The sequence below is a fragment of the Balaenoptera borealis genome (assembly GCF_965194805.1).
Source record: "Balaenoptera borealis genome assembly, chromosome: 14".
NCBI classification, from domain to species: Eukaryota; Metazoa; Chordata; class Mammalia; order Artiodactyla; family Balaenopteridae; genus Balaenoptera; species Balaenoptera borealis.
The window spans coordinates 12,933,527-12,960,438 of NC_138875.1; the positions used below are offsets into that span (position 1 = coordinate 12,933,527).

A 26,912-nucleotide genomic window follows, 5' to 3' on the forward strand; every position below is an offset into this window, starting at 1 on the left:
AAGGAGAGGATGCTGAAGAAATGGTGACTACAAACTTTTTTAGGTCACATATTCAAGTTAAATATTTGAAGATAATCACTAAAATAATAAAGCAAATTATAAAACTTCCAGATGAACAAAAAGTAAAATGAGAACTAAAGAAAACCCTGTCAAGAGAAAATCAAAACCTAAAAAGATGGGGGGGAGCACAAAATTAAAACTAAATAAATAGATCGAAATGTAAACAGACTGAATTTTCAGACTCTCAGATTAAATTTTAAGCCCGCTATATGCTGTTTAGCAGGGCAACAATAGCAACACAGAAAGAACATAAAGGAAAGAGAAAAAACTACCAAGTAAATATTAACCAAAGAAAGCTAATATAATCACATTAATATCAAACAAAATATCCATTAGGACAAAAGCCACTTTCAGAAACAAAAACAGTCATTATACAACAATGAGAAAAAGATGCAGTCAATGAGATTAAAATTCTGAATTTACCTGTAATTTATCAACATTGCCTCAAAATACATAAAGCAAATATCAACAGAATTAAAGGGGTAATTTAATGAATTTACAATCATTGAGAAAGATTTTTACATACTCTCGATAGATTGAGCAGTCAAAAACTAGTAAGGCTACAGAAAATTTGAATGATATAACTAACAAGCGTGATCTAACAACATATATTATAGCCCAACACCCAACAAGTAGAATATATCTTTTCAAGCAGACATGGAACAATTATAAAAACATACCAGGGCACAAATTCAACCTCAACAAATACCAAAGAATCAGTATCATACAGGCACTTTCTCTGACAATTATGCCAAAAAATTAGAAATAAATGATACAATTTAGATTTTTAAAATTCTAATGTATTTGAAAACACTGAAATGCCCTTCAAAATAATTCATAAAGAAAAAAGCACAATAAAATTACAAAATATTTAGAACTTAACTACATATCAAATGAAAACTAATGCACTTCATATAAAATAAAGAAAAAAGCACAATAAAATTACAACATATTTAGAACTTAACTACATATCAAATGAAAACTAATGCACTTCATACCAAAATTTGTGGGATGCCACTGAAACGGTATTAAAAGATATTTATGATCTGCTATAGACAGTTATGGGTTCTCCCAAAATTCCTATGTTGAAACCTAATCCCCAATGTGATGGTATTAGGAGGTGGGGCCTTTGAGAGATGATTAGGTCATGAGGGTAGAGCTCTCCTGGATGGGATTAGCCCTTATAGAAAGTGACCCAGACAGTTCCCTCTCCCCTTCAGATGTATGAGGATACAAGAAGAAGTCACTAGTCCATATCTTGGAACACGGTTCTCACCAGAACCCAACCATGCTGGCACCCTGGTCAGAGACTTCTAGTCTCCAGAACCATGAGAAATAAATTTTTGTTATTTGTAACGCACACAGTACATGGTACTTTGTTATAGCAGCCCGAACTGACTAAAATATGGTCTTAGAAAAGAAGGGCTGAAAATTAATAAGCTAAGCATCTGACTTTAGTTAGGAATAAAATGAAAGAGAACTTCTAAAAAAGTGATCAATGGAATTAAAAATAGGAGTATACATTAATTAAGTATGGGGGAGGGGAACAACAAAAGTTTCAATAAAACCAAATGCTGGTTCTTTCAAAACACTAATAATATTGTATTTACAAACCCATGGTTAGACCAACAATAAAGAGAAGGCACATTGCAAAATGTGATAGAGATTTCAATAATGTTGAAAAACAGATGTCAAATGTTTTTTAGAAAAATGCATCTTCCCAAAACTGACTCCAGAAGAATTAGAAAACCTCAATATAGCTATAACCATTAGATAAAGTGAAACACCACTATAAAAGCTACCAGGTCCAGAAAGTTTGAGCAAATTCTACCAAACCTTCAAGGAACTAGCAGATAACTCGGGTCTTATACAAACTGTCCCAGAAAAAAATAAAAAGTGGGAACATTCACCTTCTGAGTAAAACCAAAACAGGGAAGAACAGTTCAAGAAAGAAAGTTTAAGCCAATTCTACTTGTATAACATAAATAAAACACTACTAAATAAAATATTAGCTAATTGAATTCAGCAAGGTAATTTTTTAAATCTCAAGAATGCATGGATCACTTAACATAAGAAAAATCTAAATATATAATTTATCACATTCCACAGATTAAAGGGGAGGGGAAAAAAAACACCATAAGATCCCTAGGTTACAGAAAAGTAATCAGTAAAATCAATACTCCTTTCATGATTTTAAAAACAAACTTCTCATACCATTCTTAACCCTTATAAAGTTTATCAACTAGAAACAAATCAAATTAAATGGCAAAACATATTCCCTTTAAAGAATAAAATTCAAAGTTTTCTATCACCACTTTCTTTCAGCACTGTATTAGAAGTTCTAGCCAGTGTGACAAGAAAAAGAAATTACACATACAAGACCCAAAATAATACCACCACTATTTGCAAGACATATGGGTGACTACACAAAATAATTCATACAAATACTAAAACTAACAAAATCTCAGCAAGGTTGCTAGATTAAGATCGAAGTACAAAAATAAATTGCATCGCTATGTACCACCAAACAATATTTTAAAATCTGAACCCACCACTTATAATAAATAACAATTTTTTAAATAATAAGTAGTTTTTTAAAAGGTACGACATATAGGAATGAATTTCACAAAGCATGTGCCAGGTTGCTGACATCATGAGGTGTACACAGGTTTACATCTTTAAAACATCACATGTGAAGCAAATAAAGCAAAACAGATTCAACAAGGCTGGAGACAGTTACACAGGTGTTCTTTATACTACTTCAGGCTTGAAGTAGCTACAAGAAATTTTTTTTTTAAAGAAAAAATACTGCAAAGCTAAAATTATTTGGGCAAAATTAAACTAAATTAATTGTTATTTAATAAGCACATCATTCAAATAATGTTTACCTTACAATTTTCAGAGGCCGTTATAGGCAGTATGTAGAAAAGGAAGAAGAAAATCAAGTTGCATTTTTAAAAAAACATAACTATTTAACAACAGCAGGAAAGTGCTAACATCTGAGGCCTCACTACAAAAAATTTAGTTTTTCTTCCAACTACGTTCCTCCAATTATCGATACATAAAGCAGTCCATTAGGCATGCACATAGTCTCCCCTGGGGCCTTGGAATAAATCCAGTGGTCAGCTGTCTAGATTTAACACCTCTGACACAGTCTGTCTCTGACTCAATTCATTTGAAATTAGTATATGATTTCAGTTTCAAATCCTCAGTTTCAACCATAGTTTTCCTCCAAATTGTAAAGATTCTTCTTTATGTAAAAAAGAAACATTGGTTAACATTTACTAACGGTAACTAATTAAAAAAAAAAAAAAAAACAGGAGTTAAAGGGACAACAGTAACATTAAGAATTTTTCTTTTAATCAGGAAAGTCTCAGAGATTTGATCCAGTGATTACCATTTCAATATTGAAAGTGTTTTGAAAAACGTAAAGCCTCTGTACGTACAGGATGGTGATATTATTGTTGTTGTTTGTTCTTACTAAAATCATCTAACAGGAAAAAACCTAATTTCTTTCAGTATTACAGCACTTCCCTGTAATACTCAACCTCACTATGTGAAGATACCACACACTTTCAATAAGAGTTTATCACTTTTCACCACCCACAAATACCACTGAAGGACTCTTTAAAACTGAAACTCCTTACTTTTAATAGTGTTAGTTGTTCCTTTCAGTTCACAATTAAAGATGAGCAAAATGAGCTAGATTTCTTAATGAAAGGTCAGTTTATTGATGGCTCGGGGTCATCCAAACTACATTTTCACACATTACCACCAGGTACTAAGAATTTAGACTGTGCTAGAGCATGCTACTGGGTAACATGTATTAATTTTTCCTGTTCTTTTACTCCTGATAAATTAAGTATCCTCCTGGAGTCGAAGTGTACAGAACTTGACCTCACCCACACTTTTTATAAAAGGTGTCTGTCAGTAAGCAAGGAAAAGTTCAGGCAGGCTTACCACAGACCAAGAAAAAGACAAAAACCTCAAATATAATTTTTAAAGGATGTATAACTTAAATAAGATTATTAAACCATAAAACACAACAGTATTTTTTAAATTATTATTCAAATGCCAGGTTTAAAAACCTTACCAAATTATGCCAGATACACGCCTAAAGGATCCTCAAGTCTGTGTGCGCTGTCCATGCTGAACTCCTTTCCTTTTGCACACTTGCTACAAGTCCTTGTTAACACAGGATACAAACCGAAGGAGAAATTAAATTCCAAATTCTTATGGCAAAATAGGAAAGCCCAGCTAGTCTGTTCTCCAAAGCACAAATAAATTGAAATCTCTTGTTAGGAAATCTATCCCCAACTTACCTCTTATTATCTATATAGAAGTTATTGCTAAATTGTATTGCGTAGTATAACACACCATAATAACAGCCACTTTCTGATAATACATGCTAATGAAAGAAGCAGAGGTACAAATACCACTGAAACTCAAATTCAGATATGTATTACATGATTTCCTTTTTTTTTTTTTTTCTGTTTTATCTGGTAGTTTGTTTACTGGTTCTTTCTTCCTTCACTCATTCGACAAGCATTTATGGAGTTCCTACTATGTGCCAAGCATTCTGTTAGGTTCTAAAACTATAAACACCAATTCCACAGGGCATGAGAATACAATGCACTGAACGAGTCTTCTGATGGATATACAAAGTACAATGGGAACATCAGCTGGTGCTCTGACCTTTATCTGAATAAACATGGATTGTTAGTAAAATAGCCCAAACACCAGCTTAGAGTAAAACATGTAACAAGAGATTAAAAGTAAACTATCAATATCATGAATAAAATTTAAGCGAGACCATGCAGATAAAAGTAATTCCTGTTGCTCTAAGTCAGGGTTCACAAGCCCTACCAGCCCTTTCAGGAAACCTACATGAGTGAAGCGCTCAGGGTACCTTGGAGAGGACAGGGAGGGAGCTGCCACCACTCATCACTACACCTGTGGGCATCGCTGCAGAAGCCCAGGACTTCTGATTTAAAAGATCTGTATCTTCTGATTTAAAAGATCTAGATCTTCTGATTTAAAAAAAGAAGAAGAAAAAAAAGAAGAAAAACAAAAATCTAGATTTTTATGGGAAACTTTAAAATATTGAACCGATGGCAATTAATTTGAAAAAATTTCAAACCATGTCACCAAACATAACAGGTCACATGTGAGCCACACGTGACACATGGCATTAGTTGTGGACCTCTGTTCTAAGTCCTCCAAAAGATGATCCAACTTAACTCACCTGATCAAGATCATAAATGTTAAGCAAAACTCAAAAGGAAAAAAAAACCCAAAAGTATATATCCAAATCCTCAACATACTCCTGTTAACACCACAGGAATGTACTCACAAAAATCCAGACAACGTGAAACACTACAGAACAAATAACCTGGTTTTTTCAACAAGTAAATTGCAAAGAAAAGGGGGGTGAGGAGGGTGGGAGAGAAGGGAAACCTAAAATGAAAAGACATTGGAAAGACAAAAAAAAAAAAAAAAATCACAAAGGTATCGACCACATTTGGATCATAATTTAAACAAAAATTTAAGACAACTGGAAATTTGAACACCGTTGAAAAATGGGAATTAGTGTTAATTTTTTTTTAAACAAAATCACGGTATCATGGTTGTTTTTAAAGAGTGCTTATGTTTTAGAGATACTTAAGTTCAGTGAAATGAACAGATGAAAAGGTATGATGGCCAGTATTTGCTTCAAAGTAATCTAGGCAGAAGAAGGGGCTCGAGGTAAAACAAGAATGGCCATGAGTAGGTGACTGATTGTTGATGCTGAGCAATGAGTAGGCAGGAGGTCATGACACTTATTTTGCCTACTTTTCAAATTTTTTTTACACTTTCTATAATGACAACAAAATCCTAAAATAAAGAACTGTTTTTACCTCTTTCCTGTGTATGTACTATCATTTGATCTCATAAAAAAGTAGTAAAATGATTCAAAAGATGATGACCAAGAGAGGGAAAAGGGAGAACACAGAATAATAGCTTCAGTAACTATAGAGAAACTAATTAACCTGCCCTTAATTGAAAAATAATTGACTTTGTGCACAAATGACCCCGGGACCTCTCTCGTTTATGGATAAAAAGTGTACGAAAAAGGAATCCTAAGCAGGTATAATCTCACCGAATGTATCCCTAACAGCATATAAAAATTGTAACACTGTATCCCATTTTCATTAAAATGAAAGTCGGTTGCTAACGTGCCAAGAGAACACACTGAATTGGTGTTTTTTAATTTCCCCCATCAAACACGCCTGATGTTTAGCACAGCTTAACTGCTGGGGTGAGTTGGGGGAAGTTAGAGTGTACAACAGGGAATGTTTATATACTCTCTCACTGAGAGATACTAATTTTTCTTTTCTAAGAAAGGGAAAACGAGTGGGTCGGGTGGAACAAAAAGAGGGTAAAATAAAGCTTTCTGTAAAAATTAATGCGAGACGAGTTAAAAAAAAAAAAAGGCTATGCCTTCGTTATCAGTAGGCCCCATGTAATTTGGGAGCATCTTGGGTTCCCAGTGCAGAGACTGTGTAGCCCTGGGTGGCCAGGGAAAGTTAGAAAGATGAAGAAAGCACATGTGGGGAGTGTACACAGGAAGAACAGAGAAGTGGCTGTTTAGGTGTCCAGAATAGAAGGCTTAGCAAATATAGAAAAGACAGGGTTACTTTTACCCTGCCTTTCTCCTTCTTACTGATAAGATGAAAGGAAGATATAAAATGACAGTCATGGCACCTGTCCTTGAAAGAGAGAAATCTAACTGATGTTTGATAACTCAGTGGAATGGTTTCCTATTATTCTTAAAATCCATTCCAAAACACTAACTGTAGCCTATGAGGCCCTTACAGCCAGACACAACCAAGAGTGCATATCGACCTGTCTTGTGTTCAAGGGGGAGGGGGGTTGGGGAGGAACTATGATGACCTAAGCACTCTGAACTTGGCAGAACGTGGCTCCTGAGCACACACACCCACGATCTCTGACCCCGACTACTTCTCCAGCCCTCCCTCGTGATGCTCTCACTCCCTACACTATACTCACAGGAGCCCCTCCTCTAGGTCTTTAAACATGCTGGGCTCCCTACCTCAGGGAGTTTGCTGTTTGGCAATTCACCATGTTTGACATGAAGAGTTAAAAATTATGTTTCTTTCTCAAGACTTTCTACCTTATTCCCCAAAACATCTTTATTAAAAATTTACAGAAACCGGGCTTCCCTGGTGGCGCAGTGGTTGAGAGTCTGCCTGCTAATGCAGGGGACGCGGGTTCGAGCCCTGGTCTGGGAAGATCCCGCGTGCCGCGGAGCGGCTGGGCCCGTGAGCCACAACTGCTGAGCCTGCGCGTCTGGAGCCTGTGCTCCGCAACAAGAGAGGCCGCGATAGTGAGAGGCCCGCGCATCGCGATGAAGAGTGGCCCCCGCTTGCCGCGACTGGAGAAAGCCCTCGCACGGAAACGAAGACCCAACACAGCCATAAATAAATAAATAAATAAATAGATAATTTTTTTAAAAAATTATTAAAAAAAAAATGTACAGAAACCAACTTTGCAACTGGAATATAACATAACCAGATGATCTAGATACTTCAGTAAATATTGGGGCAATTATATTCTTCAGAACAACCTGTGTTTTTCATTTGTTTCAATAACCACAATTTGAAATCTCAGCATCTAGCCCCGTACTGAGCACAAAACAGAAATTCAACACTTATTACAACTAACAAGAGGAAAAATGATAGGTTTAACATGGTTTCTTAACAGTAATTCTTATTTAAGAATAATTGTCCCCTACACAATCTGATTTATATCTACCTAAACTTATAATTTATGTCTTCATGCTCACTTCATAAACAGATTCAAGCCACAAGTCAATTTGACAGTCTAGGAATGGAAAGCACATTCTTTAGAACCAGGTTTTATGTCTGCAAATATCAGTAGTAGGCCATGAGAAAAAAAAGAAAACTATCTCAGGAGTTTTATTATTCCATAAGTGATTTTTAAACAGAAAGGAAACAGGACATAATAGAAAGTACAATCCCAGCTTTGTCAAAGTTGCAACTTTTCTGAAGGTTTTTGACCATCATGTCTCCACACCTACACATCCCAACCCCACTCCCCAACCCCTGCCCCAAAGACACACTTAGAGATTGGGAGGAGGGAACCCAAACTGTGCCATCAAAACAAACCTGCCCATTGCCAAGCACAGCCAAACCTGTAAACCTGAGTTTGGCAATCATTTCCTCCAGCTCTTGTTTACTATCCCCCCTCCCCTTCCCATGCAGTAAGATGCAGATGCGTTACCATAGTTAAGAGAGGATCACCCTACAGAAAATTCAGTGCAGACTGAAATCACAGCCATAAATTCCCCGAAGAGGGTATAAACTATGATTAGCTGACTGATTCACTCAAGAAAAAGCATATTACAGTAAATATTGAGACCTGGCTTCTCCTTACCTTCTCACTAACAAAACCGAGGCCCAACTTCCTGAATGTCAGTTAAATGAATCTTTACCTTTACTCGTCCTTCCTAAGAGTCTCAAAGAAACAGGTGGCCCTCTTCCTCCCCACGGTTAACTCCACTGGGTGTTCCTGATTCCTCCCATCTTATTTCTTCCAGGACTTTCCCTTGTTTACTTTCCCCCATCCATTCGTCCATCACCCTTAGCCTCTCCCCTCTCTCTTTCCCTTCAGGATACAAAAAACAATGTTCAAGTTTCTTCCTTCAGGACCACATCCCTTCTTTCTACTGAGGTATAACTTACATCTAGTAAAGCACATAAACCATAAGGGTACAGTCAATAAATTTTTGTGTATGCATATACCCAGGAAAATAAAACCCAGAAAAATGCAAAGAACATTATCAACAGCAGATGGCTCAAGCCTTTCCCATCGATAACCCCCCTGAAAGGTAACAACTATTATGATCTGTCACCAAAAATTAGTTTTACCTGTTAACTGACCTTCATATAAATGTCATATAGTGTCTCTCTTTTATACTTGAATTCTTTCACTCAACATAATCTACTACCACCACTTTTTAAATACAGGCAATCCTCAGAATTGCTTCCTCAGCCCTCTCCTCACTCAACCCATTTAATCTAGCAATTTCATTCGATCCGAAGACTTTAACAACTATCTAAACATAGATAATCCCTGAGTTCTTCAGGCATACCTGGATATCTTTCAGGCACCTTAAATTTAACACATCCAAAATCTAATTCACCATCTCTCCCCCTCACCCTAAAGCCAATTCCTGCTCCTACATTCTGCATGTTGGTTGATGGGATTAGAGTCACCCAAACTAGAAACCTCCAAGTCATCCTAACACACAAAACCCTGTCGCTCTTGTTCACACTATATCCCTGGCAAGGATTATAGTGACACACTTCCTGATGTGGAAGACATACTCAGATTACTTCAGGAATGAATAATAAATCCTGAAGTACTCTTTCTCCCCCAGCATGTAATCATTCGATAAGATCCAAGAATCTACATTCTGAACAATTCCCACATCTGCAGTTCTTCATCTGCGCTGACCTAGTCTAGATCTCCCCCATCTAGCCCCCAGGTAGCCCCTTGGTCCCCCTGCCAGAAAAGCCCATCCCATCCACTCCTACTGCTGGGTCTGCTCTTTCTAATATTCTAAACCATCTCCCACCTACCCCACCTGCAGCAGAGTTGATTAACTCCTACTTGGTAAACAACCACACTGTACAAACCTCAAAGGAGGGGACTCTATATTGCAATGATTTCTTTCTCTCCTACTAGGCTGAACTCCTTGAGGCAAGGCCATTCTTTCTTTGGATCTGCAGCTCCTAACAGAGCACTTTAAATGTTTACTAAATGCCCCAGCAAGGCGGTCTCCAAGTTTCTAGTCTCTCTCCAGTCCATCCTCCAGCTGGCTGCCAGTGAATGCCCCATAATACAAATCTAATCATGTCACTCCCCACTTTCAAATGCTCAGTAGCTCCCACTGCTTATCACATCAAGTCCTTAGCATGTGAGGCCTTTCATCATCTGGCCCCAACCTCCTTTTTAGCCTCATCTCCTACCACTTTTAATCTCATCACCTAACACCTCACCACTCCAGCTCCTCCCCACTTCCTACGCACATCCTGCCCTTCCATTCATGCTTTAGCTCCTGACATGCCCTTTCCATGCAGTGCTAGTCCCCCATTCACACAGGGAGTCCTTCTCAGGAAGCCTTTCCTGAGCATTCCAGGGAGAACTGGTTTGTCAGACTTCTGGGTTCCCTTGGCACTCTGTAAATGCCTTCACTAAGGCATTTCAAGTTTTATTGTAATTGTTTATTTGATAAACTGTAGAAGGCAAAAGGGTCCACTGAGATCTGGAAGCTGGGTGGTGAGTCAGGTCCATTTACCGGCTAAACAAATGATTACTGTCAGCTTAAAGTGTATTACCATTTCAAACTCATCCTCAGCAAAATCCATGCTCAACTGCAAAATATTCGTAAAAATCAAGAGCAGGGGACACATCATTCATTCTCACATCACCAACTCCTAACTAGAGTGCCTGGTCCTCCAGCTTGACTGAATTAATTAGCGATACCCACACACAACCTCTTGTTTCCTACTTTCATGAACTGACCCACAATTCTCCCATCACTCAAAGTGCAAACTTGTCATCTTTGAGCTTCTATATTAGCTACTGAGGCCCAGGATAACATCTACATCTGTCTCCTTTTCTCTCTCCACTCCTCTAGTTCTAGCCCTCAGTATCTCACTGAACCAGGCAAGCTCCTAATGGTTCCCCTCCTCCAATCCTAATCTCTCCCACTCCCGATTCATCCAACACTGGCACTCCTTAAACTGTACTGTGCAAACGATCACCTAGGGATCTTGTTAAAATGCCAATTATTCAGTAAGTCTGAAGTGAGGCCTGAGAGTCTGTATTTCTCACACACTCCCAAGAGACGCTGACGATGCTGGTCCACAGATCACATTTCAAGGAGCAAGATCTCTACTCAGTGTTGTCCTGGAATAATGTATCTAGCAAGCAGTCAACAAGCAGAAGCCAGATGACCATCAATCGGGACTGGATAAGCACAGATTTCTACGCTAGGTAAGAAACTGGATTAGATGCCCCTGGTCCTTTCCAGTGCTTTGATTCTATGCTCTCCCTGAGATATCCATGACATTGTCACCCATTTTTCACCTGTGAAGCTTGGCAAAGCTATTCCCTAGCAGGTAATACTTCAATTATCACATTCACCAGGTTCTGAAGTAGTAACTATCTACCGACAACTCTGGTTTAGTCTATTCCAGTATTACAAATGTTTCTAAAAGATAAAGAAGATACCGGGCAAGGGGGTATATATAGTTGTGCTTATGATAGTAACTTCAAGGTAAGTGAACACCACCACTTCCCTTTATCCATCAGTATTATCTAGAGGTTAATACCACTTGCGTTAATCTATCAGTTTCTTAGAACCAAGAGGCTATCAACTGTTTTGTTTGGTTGGGGGTGGGGTGGGAGATCTTATGAACATCTATAGAAGCAGGAAGCAATGATGGCTCCCAATTCTCTATTAGCAGCTGCAAGCCAATTCAAGATATAAAACTAGCATTCCAAATGTACTGACTACAAGATGATCCCTATTCTCAGAAATGGACTTTTGTGTGGTATCTTCACAATGACATTATCTTTAGCAGTTCCAAGATACTTGTTTATAGAACTTTTGTCATTGTGTATTTATCAATGAGACAATACTACTCAGATTTTGGTTAAAAACACCAAGTCTCTATTACGACTTAGTTACAAGGGATTTTTAGCGTCTACTTTATAATCACAAGGGCTAATAACTATTCTCCTTATGGTTACATTGGTGCTAACATTTCTGTTAATATCCCCCATGAAAATCAGCTTGTCGAGTGTTGACAGTGCTCTAATAAGTTAACTGAGGTCTCTGTAAAAATTTGTCACAGAGGGCAGAAAGGTGCAAATGACAGTGGAAAATACACAATGGCAGGTAATTAACCTGAATGTTGATTAGTCTGAATTAGAAGTATTTTCATTGGAATTAGAAGCATGCCTTATTTTAGTCAGACAGGATCTGCATAACTTCTTTTAGAAACAGGGAGTTTATCATACTTTTAAAACTAACATAAAACGCAAAATAAAGATCTTTTCCAGTGTTGTCATTCACATTACTACATGAGACAATATTTCACAGAGACATTTACCTTCCACTTAAAACAAAAGAAATTTGTAACAGGCCATTAGTAAAGACTTAACTTACCATAGTAGTGTAGTACAGATTTTACAGCCATGGATAAAATAGTTATTTTTGCTTATATGAGCACTTAAGAGTTGTGTTTCCTCCTAGTCCACACAAGAGGTTTTTAAAAAAAATTCCTTCACCAATGAAGATCCAGACAGTAGATGGGCAAAGTTAAAAATAATACCCTCGGGGCTTCCCTGGTGGCGTAGTGGTTAAGAATTCGCCTGCCAATGCAGGGGACACGTGCTCGAGCCCTGGTCCAGGAAGATCCCACATGCCGTGGAGCAACTAAGCCTGTGCGCCACAACTACTGAGCCTGCGCTCTAGAGCCCACGAGCCACAACTACTGAGCCTGCGAGCCACAACCACTGAGACTGCAAGCCACAACCACTGAAGCCTGCGAGTCTAGAGCCCGTGCTCCGCAACAAGAGAAGCCACCGCAATGAGAAGCCCGCGCACCGCAATGAAGAGTAGCCCCCGCTCCTTGCAACTAGAGAAAGCCCATGTGCAACAACGAAGACCCAGTGCAGGCAAAAATAAATAAAATAAATAAATTTATACCAAAAAATGGAATTTATTTTTTAAAAATTAAGAATACCCTCAGGTTATGACCAATTCCTCATCTTCCAAATTTTACATTAATGTGGTTGGTCTACACGACATTAAACTAAAAGAAAGTATCTGCCTCCAGAAGATGAACACGGCATTTCCCATAAACTTTATAAATCCGAGGAAAGCAAAACCCTCACAGGCTTCACAAAAAGAAATAAGAGAACGTCTTTCAAGTGTACTGTAGGCCCCCTGCCAGGCTTCAGGGCAACCTTGAGCATGTGCACATTTGCATTTCCTTTTCAAGAAAGCAAAACTAATAGTTGCTTAACCCAGAACTTAGATCCTCACAAAGTACGATACCTAATGAAGCCCCAATGATTCAAATGGATAAAAAGGCCTAGATAGAAAGGGTTGGTAAATCTTAAAGGATTAAGGTGGAATTACTAATCCTAAACTCAGTCTGACTGGACTTTGAACTACTGGTAATTTATGGTTGCTCCTCAAACAATTCAGTATTCCAGAATTATGGCAAGAGTCTACTCCCTCTGGTCCTTCAAGATGGCTCGAGGGCCTTCCAGGGATTCACACAGTGGAGTCAGGAGCCGCTCCTTTGCTGCTACTACAGTCATCTGTGGACCCCACTGCCTCTATTAGAAAATTTTCCACTTTTGTATTCTAAATGTTGGCTCGCTTGTTTCCACAAACATGCCCTCAGAGCTGTAAGTATTTCAAGGGATCCTAGAAAATTAAAATTAGTCATCTTTGAATCCAAAGTACTTTTGACATAGTAGGTACTCATAGTAATTCCTGGATTGAATGAATGAGTGAAAGTGTATAGTTTGCCAGTGTCACTGGGCAGCAGCATATCCCATCTTCCTTAATGAGCCCTAATTACCTCTAATTCACATTTGTGGCAATTTACTATTGCTGAAGATACCACCACCACACTACATTTGTATAACATCTCACAGTTTACAAAGCACTTCCACATATATCATCAAATCTGAACCTCACAAAGTTCTCTGAGATGGATTTTTTAAAATCTCTCTAATAAATGAGGCTTAAAGAGATTACAGGGTTCATTATAGGTTTCCCATCAAGTAGAGAAGAAGCCCACAGTCAAATCTAGGTCCTAGTTCCTCCATCAGTGCTCTCTGCATCCTAAGACCAGGGCCTGGTTTACACCGAGTCCTGCTGTCCTAGGCACTTTCCCTCGTCTCATTTGATCTTCTCAACAACGCTGTGTGGCTCACAGGTACTGCCTATTTCCACAGAGAAGGAAACAGGGAGGTAGAGCTCTGGGCTCAGGGGCACAGTCAGAATGCAAGTCCCAGCCTCAAGTACTTCGAAGTCCATGCTTCCCACATGCTGATCTGCCCAAACTGGCCCCAGAAGGTTATCAAGGACAAGTTTTCCACATTCGGCAAAGCAAGCTATTACACACTAGTTAACTCTGACAGCAAATGCTGGGGCTTGCACTCTGCCCGTGCCTTGCCCGCTTGACAAATCCACACAAGGTACTAAACTGCTCTGTAACTCAGTTTCCCTATCTGTAACCCTGGGGTGGTAACATTACCTGCCTCATAGGGTTGTTATGAGGATTAAATGAGTCAATATTTATAAAGCACTTAAAACAGTGCCTCGCACATAGTAAGGATGATATAAATGCCTATCAGTTTTTTAAAAAAGGCATAAACTGAGGAAAAGTGACAGTTTAAGTCACTAAAGAAATACTCAATTATCGAATAAAAAGTGTGGGGACAATTTGTTCTTTCCTACTTCCTGTCTTTCTTTTTTTTAAATAAATTTATTTATTTATTTATTTATTTCTGCATTGGGTCTTCGTTGCTGCACGTGGGCTTTCTCCAGTTGCAGTGAGCAGGGTCTACTCTTCGTTGTGGTGCTCGGGCTTCTCATTGTGGTGGCTTCTCTTGTTGTGGAGAACGGGCTTTAGGCGCGCAGGCTTCAGTAGTTGTGGCACGTGGGCTCAGTAGTTGTGGCTCGCGGGTTCTAGAGCTCAGGCTCAGTAGTTGTGGCTCGCGGACTCTAGAGCTCAGGCTCAGTAGTTGTGGCAAGGGCTTAGTTGCTCTGCGGCACGTGGGATCTTCCTGGGCCAGGGCTGGAACCCGTGTCCCCTGGCCCCAAAATATGGGAAATTTCTTTTAAATCTTGAGGGGGAGGCCTTCCTAAGCATGACACAGAACCCTGAATACCTAGAGGAAAAGACTGACATAAAAGTGCAAATGGATGAAGAAAATAGTGACTTACAAAACAAAGCTAGTTTCCCTAGATATACCCCCCCCAAAACAAATCTATAAGCCAGTAGGAAAAAGGCAAATATCAAACAAAAAAATGGGCAAGGGATATGAACAGGCCATTCATGGGAGAAATAAGTTACCAATTAGAATGTGAAAAAAAATGATCTACGTAATTAAGAACTATAATTTTTTTGAAATTGAGACTTTTCCCCCCAAGACTGCTTACCCCACCCACCTGCTACCACCTCCCATTACATCCTACCTCAGCACTCAGTGGAGAACGTGTGTGCGTGCATGTGTGAGTGTATCATGTACGCATGTGTGGGATGTGTGTAAGGAAGAGAGTGCATCTCCTCCAACTACAGTGATGTTTACTTCTTTCCAGAAGGAGAGATTCAATTTATTACATAAACCTGCACATCAGCTACCCCCAGCCATACTACCTCTCTCAGAGACCATCAAGAGAAATTTCTTTTCTGCTTCAGCAGCTAGAGTACATATTCCATATGCCAGATGCAATGTATTTTTACCCATTTGTACTTCTGCACTTTACAAGTTCCCTTCCTCATAGTAAAAACTGAACAGTCATCTTTGAGGAATTAATTGACTCCAGAGATTAACTTCCATATAAAACTTTTACTTAAGGTAAATGATTAAATTAAAATGGAACCTAATATAAAAGGGAATCTCTCTCTCACCCCTACAAATATTCACAAACTGTCTTTTTGCTAACAGGAGCAGGACATTTCTCTCCCTCTCTCAAAGATATCCAAAGCAGTACCAGATTTCATGATAAAGACTTCCAAAACCGGACTTCCCTGGTGGCACAGTGGTTAAGAATCTGCCTGCCAACGCAGGGAACACGGGTTCGAGCCCTGGTCTGGGAAGATCCCACATGCCGCGGAGCAACTAAGCCTGTGTGTCACAACTACTAAGGCTGTGCTCTAGAGCCCTTGAGCCACAACTACTGAGCCTGTGTGCCACAACTACTGAAGCCCACGTGCCTAGAGCCTGTGCTCCGCAACAAGAGAAGCCACTGCGATGAGAAGCCCACGCACCGCAAGGAAGAGTAGCCCCGCTCACTGCAGCTAGAGAAAGCCCACGCGCAGCAACGAAGACCCCACACAGCCATAAATAAATAAATAAATAAATAAATAAATAAATACATACATACATACATACATACATAAATACATAAATAAATAAATAAATAAATAAATAAATAAATAAATAAAGACTTCCAAAACCAGCAAACAGCAAAAGCCCAAAGATTACTGAACTAAGTTGTTTCAATTTATATCACATAAAAGTAGGGCTGTGTATGTGTACCTAAATAAGCTAAGTGCATTTAATTGTGAGAAGATACGTTTTTCTTGAAAAAAAATGAAATAAAAAATATTATGAATACTGAATCTTTTTAATGAACACATGTCTGAATGGGATTTTTTTTTCAAGATCTATTCTTAAATTTTTCTTCCAAATATTTTTTTAAAATTCAGTGGTTTGCCACATTTCCATTCTTCTAACAATTTCACCTTTAAAGGACCGGACAAATAACCATTGATTTTCTGATTTTCTAGCACTGTAACTCTTTTCAGTCAACCATCTGTCAACTTTAAAGTTCTATCATAAAACCCCCAAAGGGTAACATCACTGATGAAATCTAATTTCCCTCTCTGCAATTAAAATATCCAACTGTTCCATTAGAAGCCCGCCCATAATCTGTCAAAGTGATATGTAACCTCTCATAAGCACTGATTAGAATGAAAAGAAACTAGAAACACCTTGAAGTAATTGAGAAAGCACCAAATGTGTGAAGCACACTCAATTTTTTAAACTTTCATTTTGAATACTAAATAAAGGAGAATCCAAAGATAGTAAGTATATAAATTCAGTGTGGGGGAAAAAAAGAATACTAGACAGATAATCAAAATCCTGGGTGCTATTCCTAATTCTGAGACTGAGTTTATCACTGATCTTGGACCAGACACTCAACTTCTACAGGGCTTGCTTTCCTCATCTATAAAAATACAGATATTAGGATCGCTACAGAATCCTAAACTCTATGATCTAATCAAAAATAACACAAAAAACATTTTTATGTGCTTTTTCTCCTACTGACTCTAGGCACAAGTAGATAGGCACACACAGCTCACCATGAATTAAAGTTAATGAACCATTATGTTTCCCATATTTGGATCCCTCAAATACAGTTATCACTACAGTAAAGTTTATAAACTGGATTATAAAAGTATCTTACTTTACAAGTCAACTTAAGAACAGAATCTTACCTCAACTTTTAAAAGGATGTATTTCTTTAAATTCATCTCTAGTGTGCTGAATTCTACTTTGAAGAGTAGAACTGGCAGGGAGAGGGTAATCAAACACTATCTATTCCATCATTAGCCCTAATCTACTCCAAAAAGGTATTCTTCTTTGGCTGACAACCTTAGGCTGACTTGTGTGTATTAGGTCCAAGCCTGTTCCTTTCTCCATGACAAAAAGCTGGGGATTTGGCTGTTTTTAAACCCATGGATAGGTTTGTACAGAACTTAAAACAACTACAACATTTAGTCCTTCTAATTTGAAGAACAGGCTCTCTAATGAAGCCCCAGAATGTTAAGAGTTGGAAGAGATTTTAGACTTACTCTACTCCAAGCTCATCATTCTACTGATGAGGAAATCAAAGCCCAGGATAAGTTAAAATGAATGCCCAAAGTCATACCAACTTTCCCAACTCTCAGACTCATTTCTTTAAATTACAAACCATAACAAAGTTACTTTCACCTAACCCCAGGATACATCAGCCAAACTCAAAAACCATAAGATGGAGCACCCCTTCAAGTGCTAAAGTATAGCCAAAAGCTCTCAAAATACATGGATAGGAACAAAGAAAGAATTCCTTAGGAATATATTTCTCATACATGACAAAAAGGTCAAAAACTGGTTCTATGCATAAAATTTTGCTCTTTGGACCATGTGTCAGGAGTGAACTGATTGTGAAATCCAGATAATTATTAAATAGACAGTGAAAACAAATACAGTTCATACTTTCTTTTGCTATACTTAAAAACACGCCTCGTATTTGAAAAGAAGGCGCCAAACATTCTAACACATTATTAACGAAGGCAGACATCTGAAAAGATTCACTCTCCACCTGCTCTTCATCATCAGATGTACGAGTCAGTAGAACTAGACAGCAACAAATTCAAAACTCTTCCTGCCTGAAAAGAATGCAGGGGAAACCAAATTATTTCAAATTTTACTCAGTCTTCAACTGAATGCTTTCACATAACTGGAAATGAGACTAAGTTACTTCTAGCAAGCTTCATTTGACAAAATACATGTCAAAAATTCTGGATTTTTTTTTGTTTTTTGCTAAAGTATTGACATTTACAAACTCACAAAACATGTACAACCTACAAATAGAGTATTTCACTCCATTTCCAAGAGAACTTCTAGGTTCCAAACTCAAAGGTCATTGGACTAGTACCTTAATAAGACACTGTATCATTAAATACATTTTACAACCTATTAAAGCAATCTCAAATGTAAAAATAAACAGGGAAACAATTATTTCAGCATGAATGTGGCATTATGCGATGGTTATGCTTTGTTTCACTTAACATACTAAAAGGAATACTGGGCATATATATTATATATATAACAAAACCATTCCATCTCGAAATCAACATGTAATTACACTTCAGCAACCTGGTAACTGTTATTATTCTTGATTCTAAAGTACAATTATCACACAACTTGAAAGAGCCGCTATTTCATAGTTAACCAAATATCCTAATGTTCTTTAATCAAAGTACCATTAAAGTCTATTTTTTCCAGACCCTTGAGTTTCAGTTTATCAAAATTTTCCAAAGCCTAGAGTTAAAGTTTCATAACAAATCCAAACACAACCCGTCACAGAGACTTAGGTTATAAATACCTAATATGTCTAAAGAATCCAAATGGTCGATTTTGTTTTGTTTTAATTATACTATCTTTAGAAAACCAAAGGTAAGTATTAAAGAGTTTGCCCAAGAAGCAGAGGGACATGAAGGTAGATTCAAAACCCCTCATTACCAGTGTTGTACCAGATGCCTGCGATCAAGGGGTGGAGTGGGTTTTAGAAAGTGGGACTTTTAAAAAAAGCCTTCACTTTCCCAGACTATTTTGGACATTTTGATAACATCTTTTTCTCTTTTTCAAAATGCCAGGCGTCTTTAAAGGAAAAGCCTTTCTATTGAGTGGCTTTTCTCGACTTTCACAGTACAATTAAACCCTTCTCCGGTCCAGATAGATTGAACCGTGTTCAACCCTGGCACATAACAAAATCATTAAATCTAAAACGCCTCATTTGACAGATGTCTCATTAAATTCATCTTAAAGTTTAGGTAAGAGATGCCTTTGAAAAGGGGGGGGCGGGAAACACCTGTTAACTCTAAGAAACCTTTGAGAGAGAACTCTCTCAAAATCCACATAGAGCTCCACTCACGTGAAATAGAAGATATTAACAGTGTGTGGCACATCTAAAACCTCCTGCCATGGGAGAAATGCCTCTGTGTGTATGTGTGTTTAACACAACCCCTGGGGACCCTAACAGGAAGGAAGGCTGAAGATTCAGGACACACACCACCAGCTGCTTAACAAAATTCCGCAAATTCAATTCAACAAATGTTTAAACTAAAATGCCAAGTATTATACTAGCCTTGGATCATATACAACATCAATGAATGTTATGTTACCAAGAAATCAAATTCAGCATTCTATAAAGAAAGAGAATCAAAAACAACAAAAACACCTTACTCTTTAAAAAATAATAAGAATCTTGGGATAACCAGTCATTTAAGGTGGCTGTTTTAACAATCTTATAGCCACAAAAAGATAAAACTTTCAACCAGAAACTTCATAAACTCATTTACACTCATCTCCTCTCCCTATAATTGTTTCAATGAGCATAAAAAAACACACCATTTAAGGAATAACTATGAAAATCAGTCAGAATAGCTTACTCTCTAACTCTATATAACATATGAATTATAAAAAATGAACAGCATGGTGACATCAATAGAGCACTACTGATCACTAAAGTACAAATAAGTTTACTTTAAGATGAATGGTTTATGCAAACCTTTCATGATAGCTATTTTCAATACTTTACAAGTAAAGCTATATTTTAAAGGAACTGAAATGTCACACCGCTACCCTCAAAAGTTATCCACTTTTCAAATAAAGTGTTAATGCTCTATACCCAATGAAGATTTACAGTTCAACAAATGAGGCGTGCGTAAGAGAATACAGAATCATTAGGTGAGCTTTATTTCATGCCAACTTAAATGCATGTACGACTATTTGCAACCGGAATATTTAGAACACTTTCGTACTCTTTCTGTATTGTCCACTTATTTGCCAGTCTTGCTTCTTTATGTTAAAGGCAGCATGATAAAAATAGAACCAACCACATTTCACAAGGAATACCACTTTGGACGAGAGGATAATATCACCTCATTACCAACAAAAATAGCATATTTTCGGAATGCTTTTAACCAAGTGAAAAATTCAAGTGTAAATGAAATTCAACTTCGATTCATGGAAAGTAATATGAATTGTAAAACAGAATATGCATGCTCCCTCTTCTCAGCTCTGCCAAGAACTGAAAAACCACAAGCAAGAATCAAAACTATGCATCAGTTTATCTGAAAAGAGGATTGACACCGACTCCTCCCTAATAATGTTTCTGAAAGGACAAACGAGATAATTTATGTGAAAGCTCTTTAAGATTTTTGAAGATAATAAACCCAACATATTAATAGACGTTATCAAACCACAGTTATGAAGGACAAGACAGCACTCACTCTACATCAAAAACAAGTATAAAATTTAAATACAAAAAGCAACAAAAATAAAATTAAACCCTTTGTTCTTAAAAGGACTGCTTAAGCACACACTGGTGTCACATGTTCATACCACGTTACTCAATACTGCTGTAATTATAGTAATAAGAGACTTCTTGTCAATATTACAGCTTAATGCCGAACCACCCCTTCTTGGTTTCCATGTAGGAAACCATGTAAGGTTTGATCATCCCAGAAGAGAAAAAGAGAAGAAATATGAGTGGGTAAGGAGTCCGTTCTCCTGAGCAATCCCAAAAAGTCAAACATAAAAATATCTTGTCCAAGACTCACGAGCCACAGTGGGTGTACTCTCCATTCTGTCAACATCATTTCCCACTATTACAATTTAAACTGAAACAGCCAGATGACTAAAGCTAAAAGGCAGTAGAAGAGACTCAAAAATATTAAAAATATAGTTTAGTACTGCCCTTGATTAATGACTCAGACGTCCCCAGGGAGTACAAAACATAATCTCATTAACGTTTTTAAGTCCGTAACCTATGTCGAGTAACCTAAATTCTTGAATATTTTTTCACCTAAAATTACTCTCAGGTAAAATTTAAGATGGCTGATCTTAAAGGAAAATTAAATGTTAATGTACCTAATATACTTAATACTTTACACAAGTTACTTCAGGTAGAGCCATAATTAAATTTTTTCTTATTTAAAGTTAGCTAAGAGAATGGTTGCTTCAGAGGAGCAACAATTTTCAAACTAAGTTTTTCTCAACAACTCTGTAATTAGATAGTACCTTTTGTCCAAAGCCTTTTAGCTCATTAAAGACTTCCATTTTACTTTACCTGAATAAATATTTAAATATTCAAAGCAACCACAAATGGCTTTCAAAGCCTTTTAAGAATAACTTAGGCCAGGTTATAAATACTAAAATTTAACTGAAAGGTGACCTCAAGAGAATGAAAGTTCTCCACTGGACAAGAACTTCTCCAAAAAAAAAAGCAACTGATAAACAGATAAACTAGATGAACAACAGATAACGAGCTCAATTTAAATATAGGAAAATATTCAAAAGCCTTCAAAAGCAATTTCCTAGTCTATCCTTAACTCCACATACACAGATAAACAAAAAGATACGCAGCAATAAATTTAAGAGTAAGTTATATGTAACACTATAAAAACGAATGTGGTGGAAAACACCCCCTCAAAGGATCTCATATAAAACAAACGTTAATTCTCTTCTTCTTATGGAAAAGAATTACTACCAAAACATGCCACTTTCCTGTTGGGTGTCCTACATTCCGCCTCAGCACAGGGGTAACTTCTAGGAATCTCCTCCAGCTTGGTGCAAACCTGCGCTACATGTGAAGTCCTGATAATGTTCCCGTGATGAGTGAGACCACCTTATACCAAGGCCCTTTTGTTCATCAGTAACTAAACTTCCTTGCAAAAGTTCAAGTGGACTCACTATATGGTAAATTTTGTTCTATGGCAAATGAATATCAACACAGACGTTTGCTATGTTCTTAGGCTTAAAATAAGCTCAACTTGCTATAAAATAAGCAATTAGACATCTTTGTAACATCTTTATAAAGACTGTTATATCTTTATAACAATCAGGCATCTTCCTTCTAGGACACCTGCATACCAGCTTCACATTCAAGAACAGGTTGGATGCTCTGTATGGCTTCCTTATTTAATTAGTTACTTTTACAAGCATATTCACAGAGGTATATATGTATTTATATTGTGCATATAGAAATAAAGCAAATAAGTTCAGAATGAAGCAACAATTCCTGCTTTTCATAAAGAACGAAACAAAAAGATTAAAATGAGCACACCAGAAATTTGCGATTTACCAGAAAGATAATGTGTCACCTTTATACTGAGGTAAGTTTTTTTAAAAAAAACCTATATATCATCCACTTAGAACATTTTAGACACACTTGAAGAGACAATCAAGGGGAATCAAAGATTTAAATGTCATGACTAGGACACCTAAAACCCTTCCCATGGACATTTATCATGATCAACAATTCAGTCATAAGGAAAAGAAGGGATGCAGAGCTCTTTCCATACGAAATATGTTCAATACTGCTTATTTAACATATCCCTTGCTTTATATATATTTCCTTCAATGTAATTGGTTGGTTATAAGGGTATTTATCATTCTCATGTTAAGAAAATATTCTCATTCCAAGTGTGATTACCATTTACTGCTTTTGTAAAGTAACAGTATTTTACAAATTACATGAGCCACGGGAGAAAATGATATAGTTGTTGCTCCTACATGGAAGAAAAAAAAAATCACCTATTTTCTAGGCCATAAGCTTTTAAAGGCTTGTCATCCGGTTGGGATATTATCTTCAGATACTACAAATGCTATTGTATTATGATACGGTTTTCTTTACGAGGCAAAAATCCATCAGAAATCCACTTGAATTACAGAAAAACTTCAATTAAACGTAAACGAACATCTCACCAGGAATGCTACCAGTCTTGCATATCTCAATGTGTAATTTCTTCATTCAAACCGACTAAACTGCTACTGGGACACAAGTTGGACCAAAAACATATTAAGTTAGAAAGAATGGCTACAGATTAATGAAATTACAAGTGTGATTATTTTTCCACCACCACATACAACCTAGGTGGGGAAATAATTTAGTACTTTAGTAAATCTTGGGAAGATTTAACTCTCCTTTTAAGACCTTTAATCTAGAAATGAAAAAAAAAAGGAAGATTTTAGATCACCCTCAAGTCGTATTGTGATTCCTATATATCCCTATTGCAAGTCACATCGCAATGGTCAGTTCTGGCTATAAAGGCTAGAAGTAAGAAACTGAGAGAAAGAAATAGGCAAAACCACTTTTGACGCAAGAATCAAACTTACAGAGGAAACTGAAATAAAGCCAAAAAGCGCTGAGGGAAAGTATCACTAAAGAGGACCGCAGCTGCTGGGTTCCATCGAGGACTAAGTGGGCAAACGAGCAGCACCAGCTGATGCGGAGCGAGCTCCCGGGCTGGAACGGCAAGCCGCGGACAGTCAGACGGAGGGAGGGTGTTCCAGCGCGTTTCCCAAGGTCATTTTCCTCTGTAGGTATCACGTGCACGTGATGTTTACCTGAAATCCCAAACTGCCTCAAACCCAACAAACCGGTGAACAGACATCCGAAGGCAGCACCTTCACTGTCAAAGACACCACTGCTTCTTTCAGGAGTGCCTGCTCCCTGTGCTTCCTGGTGGCCCTGCCACCTCTCCCAGCTTACTTCCCAACCTCGGAGCCCCCAAGAACGACAAAAGCTCGCGGATTTTAAAACTGCTCAATTTAGTATCACACAGATCGTACTTGAAAGCTGTAGAGAAGTAAGAGAGACTCCCGAGGACCCGCGCTGACTCTCGGGGTGGCCAAACATTTCTCGGGACCTGGAAGTGCTTATTCCCCACGCGTCAAAGTGCAGATGATCTCCTTACCTGCATAGAAGCGGATGAGGCAGCCGATCTCCGAGTCCATGCCTTCCTCCTGCACCCTCCACAACTCCCCAAAGCCCAGGTGGAAGAGGTAGTCATTTTGGATCTGCAACGGCTTCTCGTCCGCCTCCAGGCGCCGGGTGGTCTCTCCGTGGAGCTGCACGTACAGGGTGGGCGGTGGAGGCGCCTGCTCCGCGGTCGCCCCGTTCCCGTCCTGGGTCAACGGGGGGCGGCCGAGGGCCGCTGCTGCCGCCGCCTTCTCCTCCCGAGACCGATCGCGGGCGGCGCCGCCTGGGCCCTCGACGCCCCTCTGGGCTTTCGGCTGCGGCGGAGGCGGGGAGGCCGTCGGGGATGACGGCCGGGCGCCCGCTCCAAGCCGGGACAGGCGGGGCTGTCCCGGAGCCCCCGTCGGGGTCCGGGCCGGGGCCGGGTCAGCCTCCAGCTCCTCGGACGACGACGAGCAGCCGCCGCCGCTGCTGTAGGGGTCCAGCCGGTCCGACACGCTCTCGGCGCTGGGGCTCAGGCTGAAGCTCTCGGTGTCGGAGGCCGGGCCCGCGGCCGCGCCGTCCAGGAGCCGCGGGGCGCCCGGCTCGCCCAGGCTGGAGTCTGAGGGCGCGGGGCTGGCGCGGGAGGCGCAGAGCGCCCACCCGTCCGGGGCGCCGGGCAGCGGCAGGTCGGCGGGAGGAGCGCGCTGCGGCCCCCCGACGGCGGCCAGTCCGCTCCTCCCGGGTGGCGGCCCCGAGTCCCGCGGCTCGGCGGGCGGGAGCCGGGGACCGGCGTCGGGGTGCCCCTTGCCCAGCACCTTTACCACGCCGCCGCCCTTGTAGCCCACCTGCAGCAGGCGGGCGGCCACCTCGCCGGCCGTGGTGTCCAGCGTGCAGAGCACCGGGCGCAGGTAGGTCGAGGCCATGTGGCGGTCGAAGACGTGCACGCAGCCCCGCTCGAGCTGGTGCCGCACCCAGTCCCTGTCCGACGGCTGCAGCTGCAGCATCTGCCGGTGCTTCAGGAGCAGCGTCTTCCTGTCCAAGCTCCGGGTGCACAGCGACGCCGAGGCCGAGCAGGAGGCGGAGAGGCCGGTGGCGCCGGGGGAGTGCGAGGCGGCAGCCGCGGACGACGATGAGGACGAGGACGACGAGGCGGCGGCGGCGGCGGCCGCGGACAGATTCCTCTTCAGCCGCCCTCTCCTCAGCAGCAGGGAGTTGGCGCCACCGCCGGCCCCGGGCACCGGGGCAGCCCCGCCAGCGGTGGGCTGGGGGGCGCCGCGCCTCCTCCTACGACCCGTGCCTCCCGGCCGGCCCGGCAGCAGCCCCAGCTGCGCCTCGCCGGGGGCCTCTTCCCGCGCCCCGCCGCTCGGGGCCGCCGGGGTCAGCGCGGGCTCCGGGCTCCGGCCGCCCCCGACTGCCGCCGCCAGAGCCGCCGCGGCCGCGGCCGCCGCTGCAGCCGCCGCCGGAGCCGGAGCTCGGTCCTCCCTGCTGGTCTCTGGGAGTCGCTGCGCCGTAGCCGCGGCGGCGGGCTCCATTGCAGTGGGGCTTCGCGCTTCCCCCCCAGCTCCGGAGACAGCGGGCAGAGAGAGAGGCGGGGAGGCGAAGGTGGGAGACAGCGGCGGCGCGGGGAGAAGGGAGAAGCCAATGGCGTTCGGCACGGCCGTTCCAGGGGATTATGTGGCAATTCGGAGCATTCCGTCGGTGTCTCGGTGTTCCATCCCGCGCGCCCGCCCGCTTGGCCGCCACCGCCCCCCCGCACACACACACGCCCTCCCCGCCCGGGTCGCGGGCGCCGAGCTCAGGCCCCGCCCACTCCTCCGCCTCACCCCGGCGAACCCGCCGCGAAGCTGGGCTCATTGAATATTAATCAGGCGCCGGCAGCGGGAAGGCGGGAGGCGGGCAGGGCGGGAGCTCCTCGGCGGGCCTCATGAATATGCATCACCTGCATGACGGCATTCCAGGCAGGAGAGGGGAGAGCAGGAGGACGGCGGTGAGGCGGGGCTTCAGGGTAAACAAACGGGACGGCGTACGGGGGCAGTTTCCCGGGAGGTTCCGGCGCGAGCCTCAGAGATGGAGAGGCAGAGACAACAGATGCGCGCGGTGCACCTTGGGAGTTGTAGTTCCAGTGCGCGAGCGGGCATGTCCGAAGGAAACGTGGTGAACTACAAGCCCCAGAGATCCTTAAACTATGCTCCTCCTTGCAGCCAGCCGTGTGCCCTGGACAGTGGGTATTCTGCCCTCTGCTGTTGAACTCCGTGCCCGGGAATGTTCTTGTTCATAAACTTGTACTTAGCCCACCCGCTCCCGCTCCCCAGAAGACTTTCGTTTTCCCTGCTAATTGAAAGAGAGGGCTTTGAGGGACTCTAAACGGCACAAAGGTCCCCAGCCTTTGGTGTTCACCTCCACCACCCACTGAACGAGCTTAGTGGAAATCGTGCAGCCCCGACCCGATCCTCCAGTTCCTACATCTGAGAAGGAAAAAGGCAAAGGGCTGAGA

General features: G+C 40.9%; 1 protein-coding gene across 1 annotated transcript in view; it reads right to left on the bottom strand.

The window, feature by feature from the left end:
* PHLPP1 (PH domain and leucine rich repeat protein phosphatase 1) overlaps positions 1-26,162 on the bottom strand; it is a 213,351-nt gene extending 187,189 nt beyond the window's left edge. Inside the window, exon 1 of the mRNA XM_082353754.1 lies at positions 24,435-26,162. Coding sequence (XP_082209880.1) covers positions 24,435-25,950 — 1,516 coding nt within the window. The 5' untranslated portion in view covers positions 25,951-26,162. The remainder of the gene's footprint in view (positions 1-24,434) is intronic.
* Between the last annotated feature and the right edge of the window lie 750 nt (positions 26,163-26,912).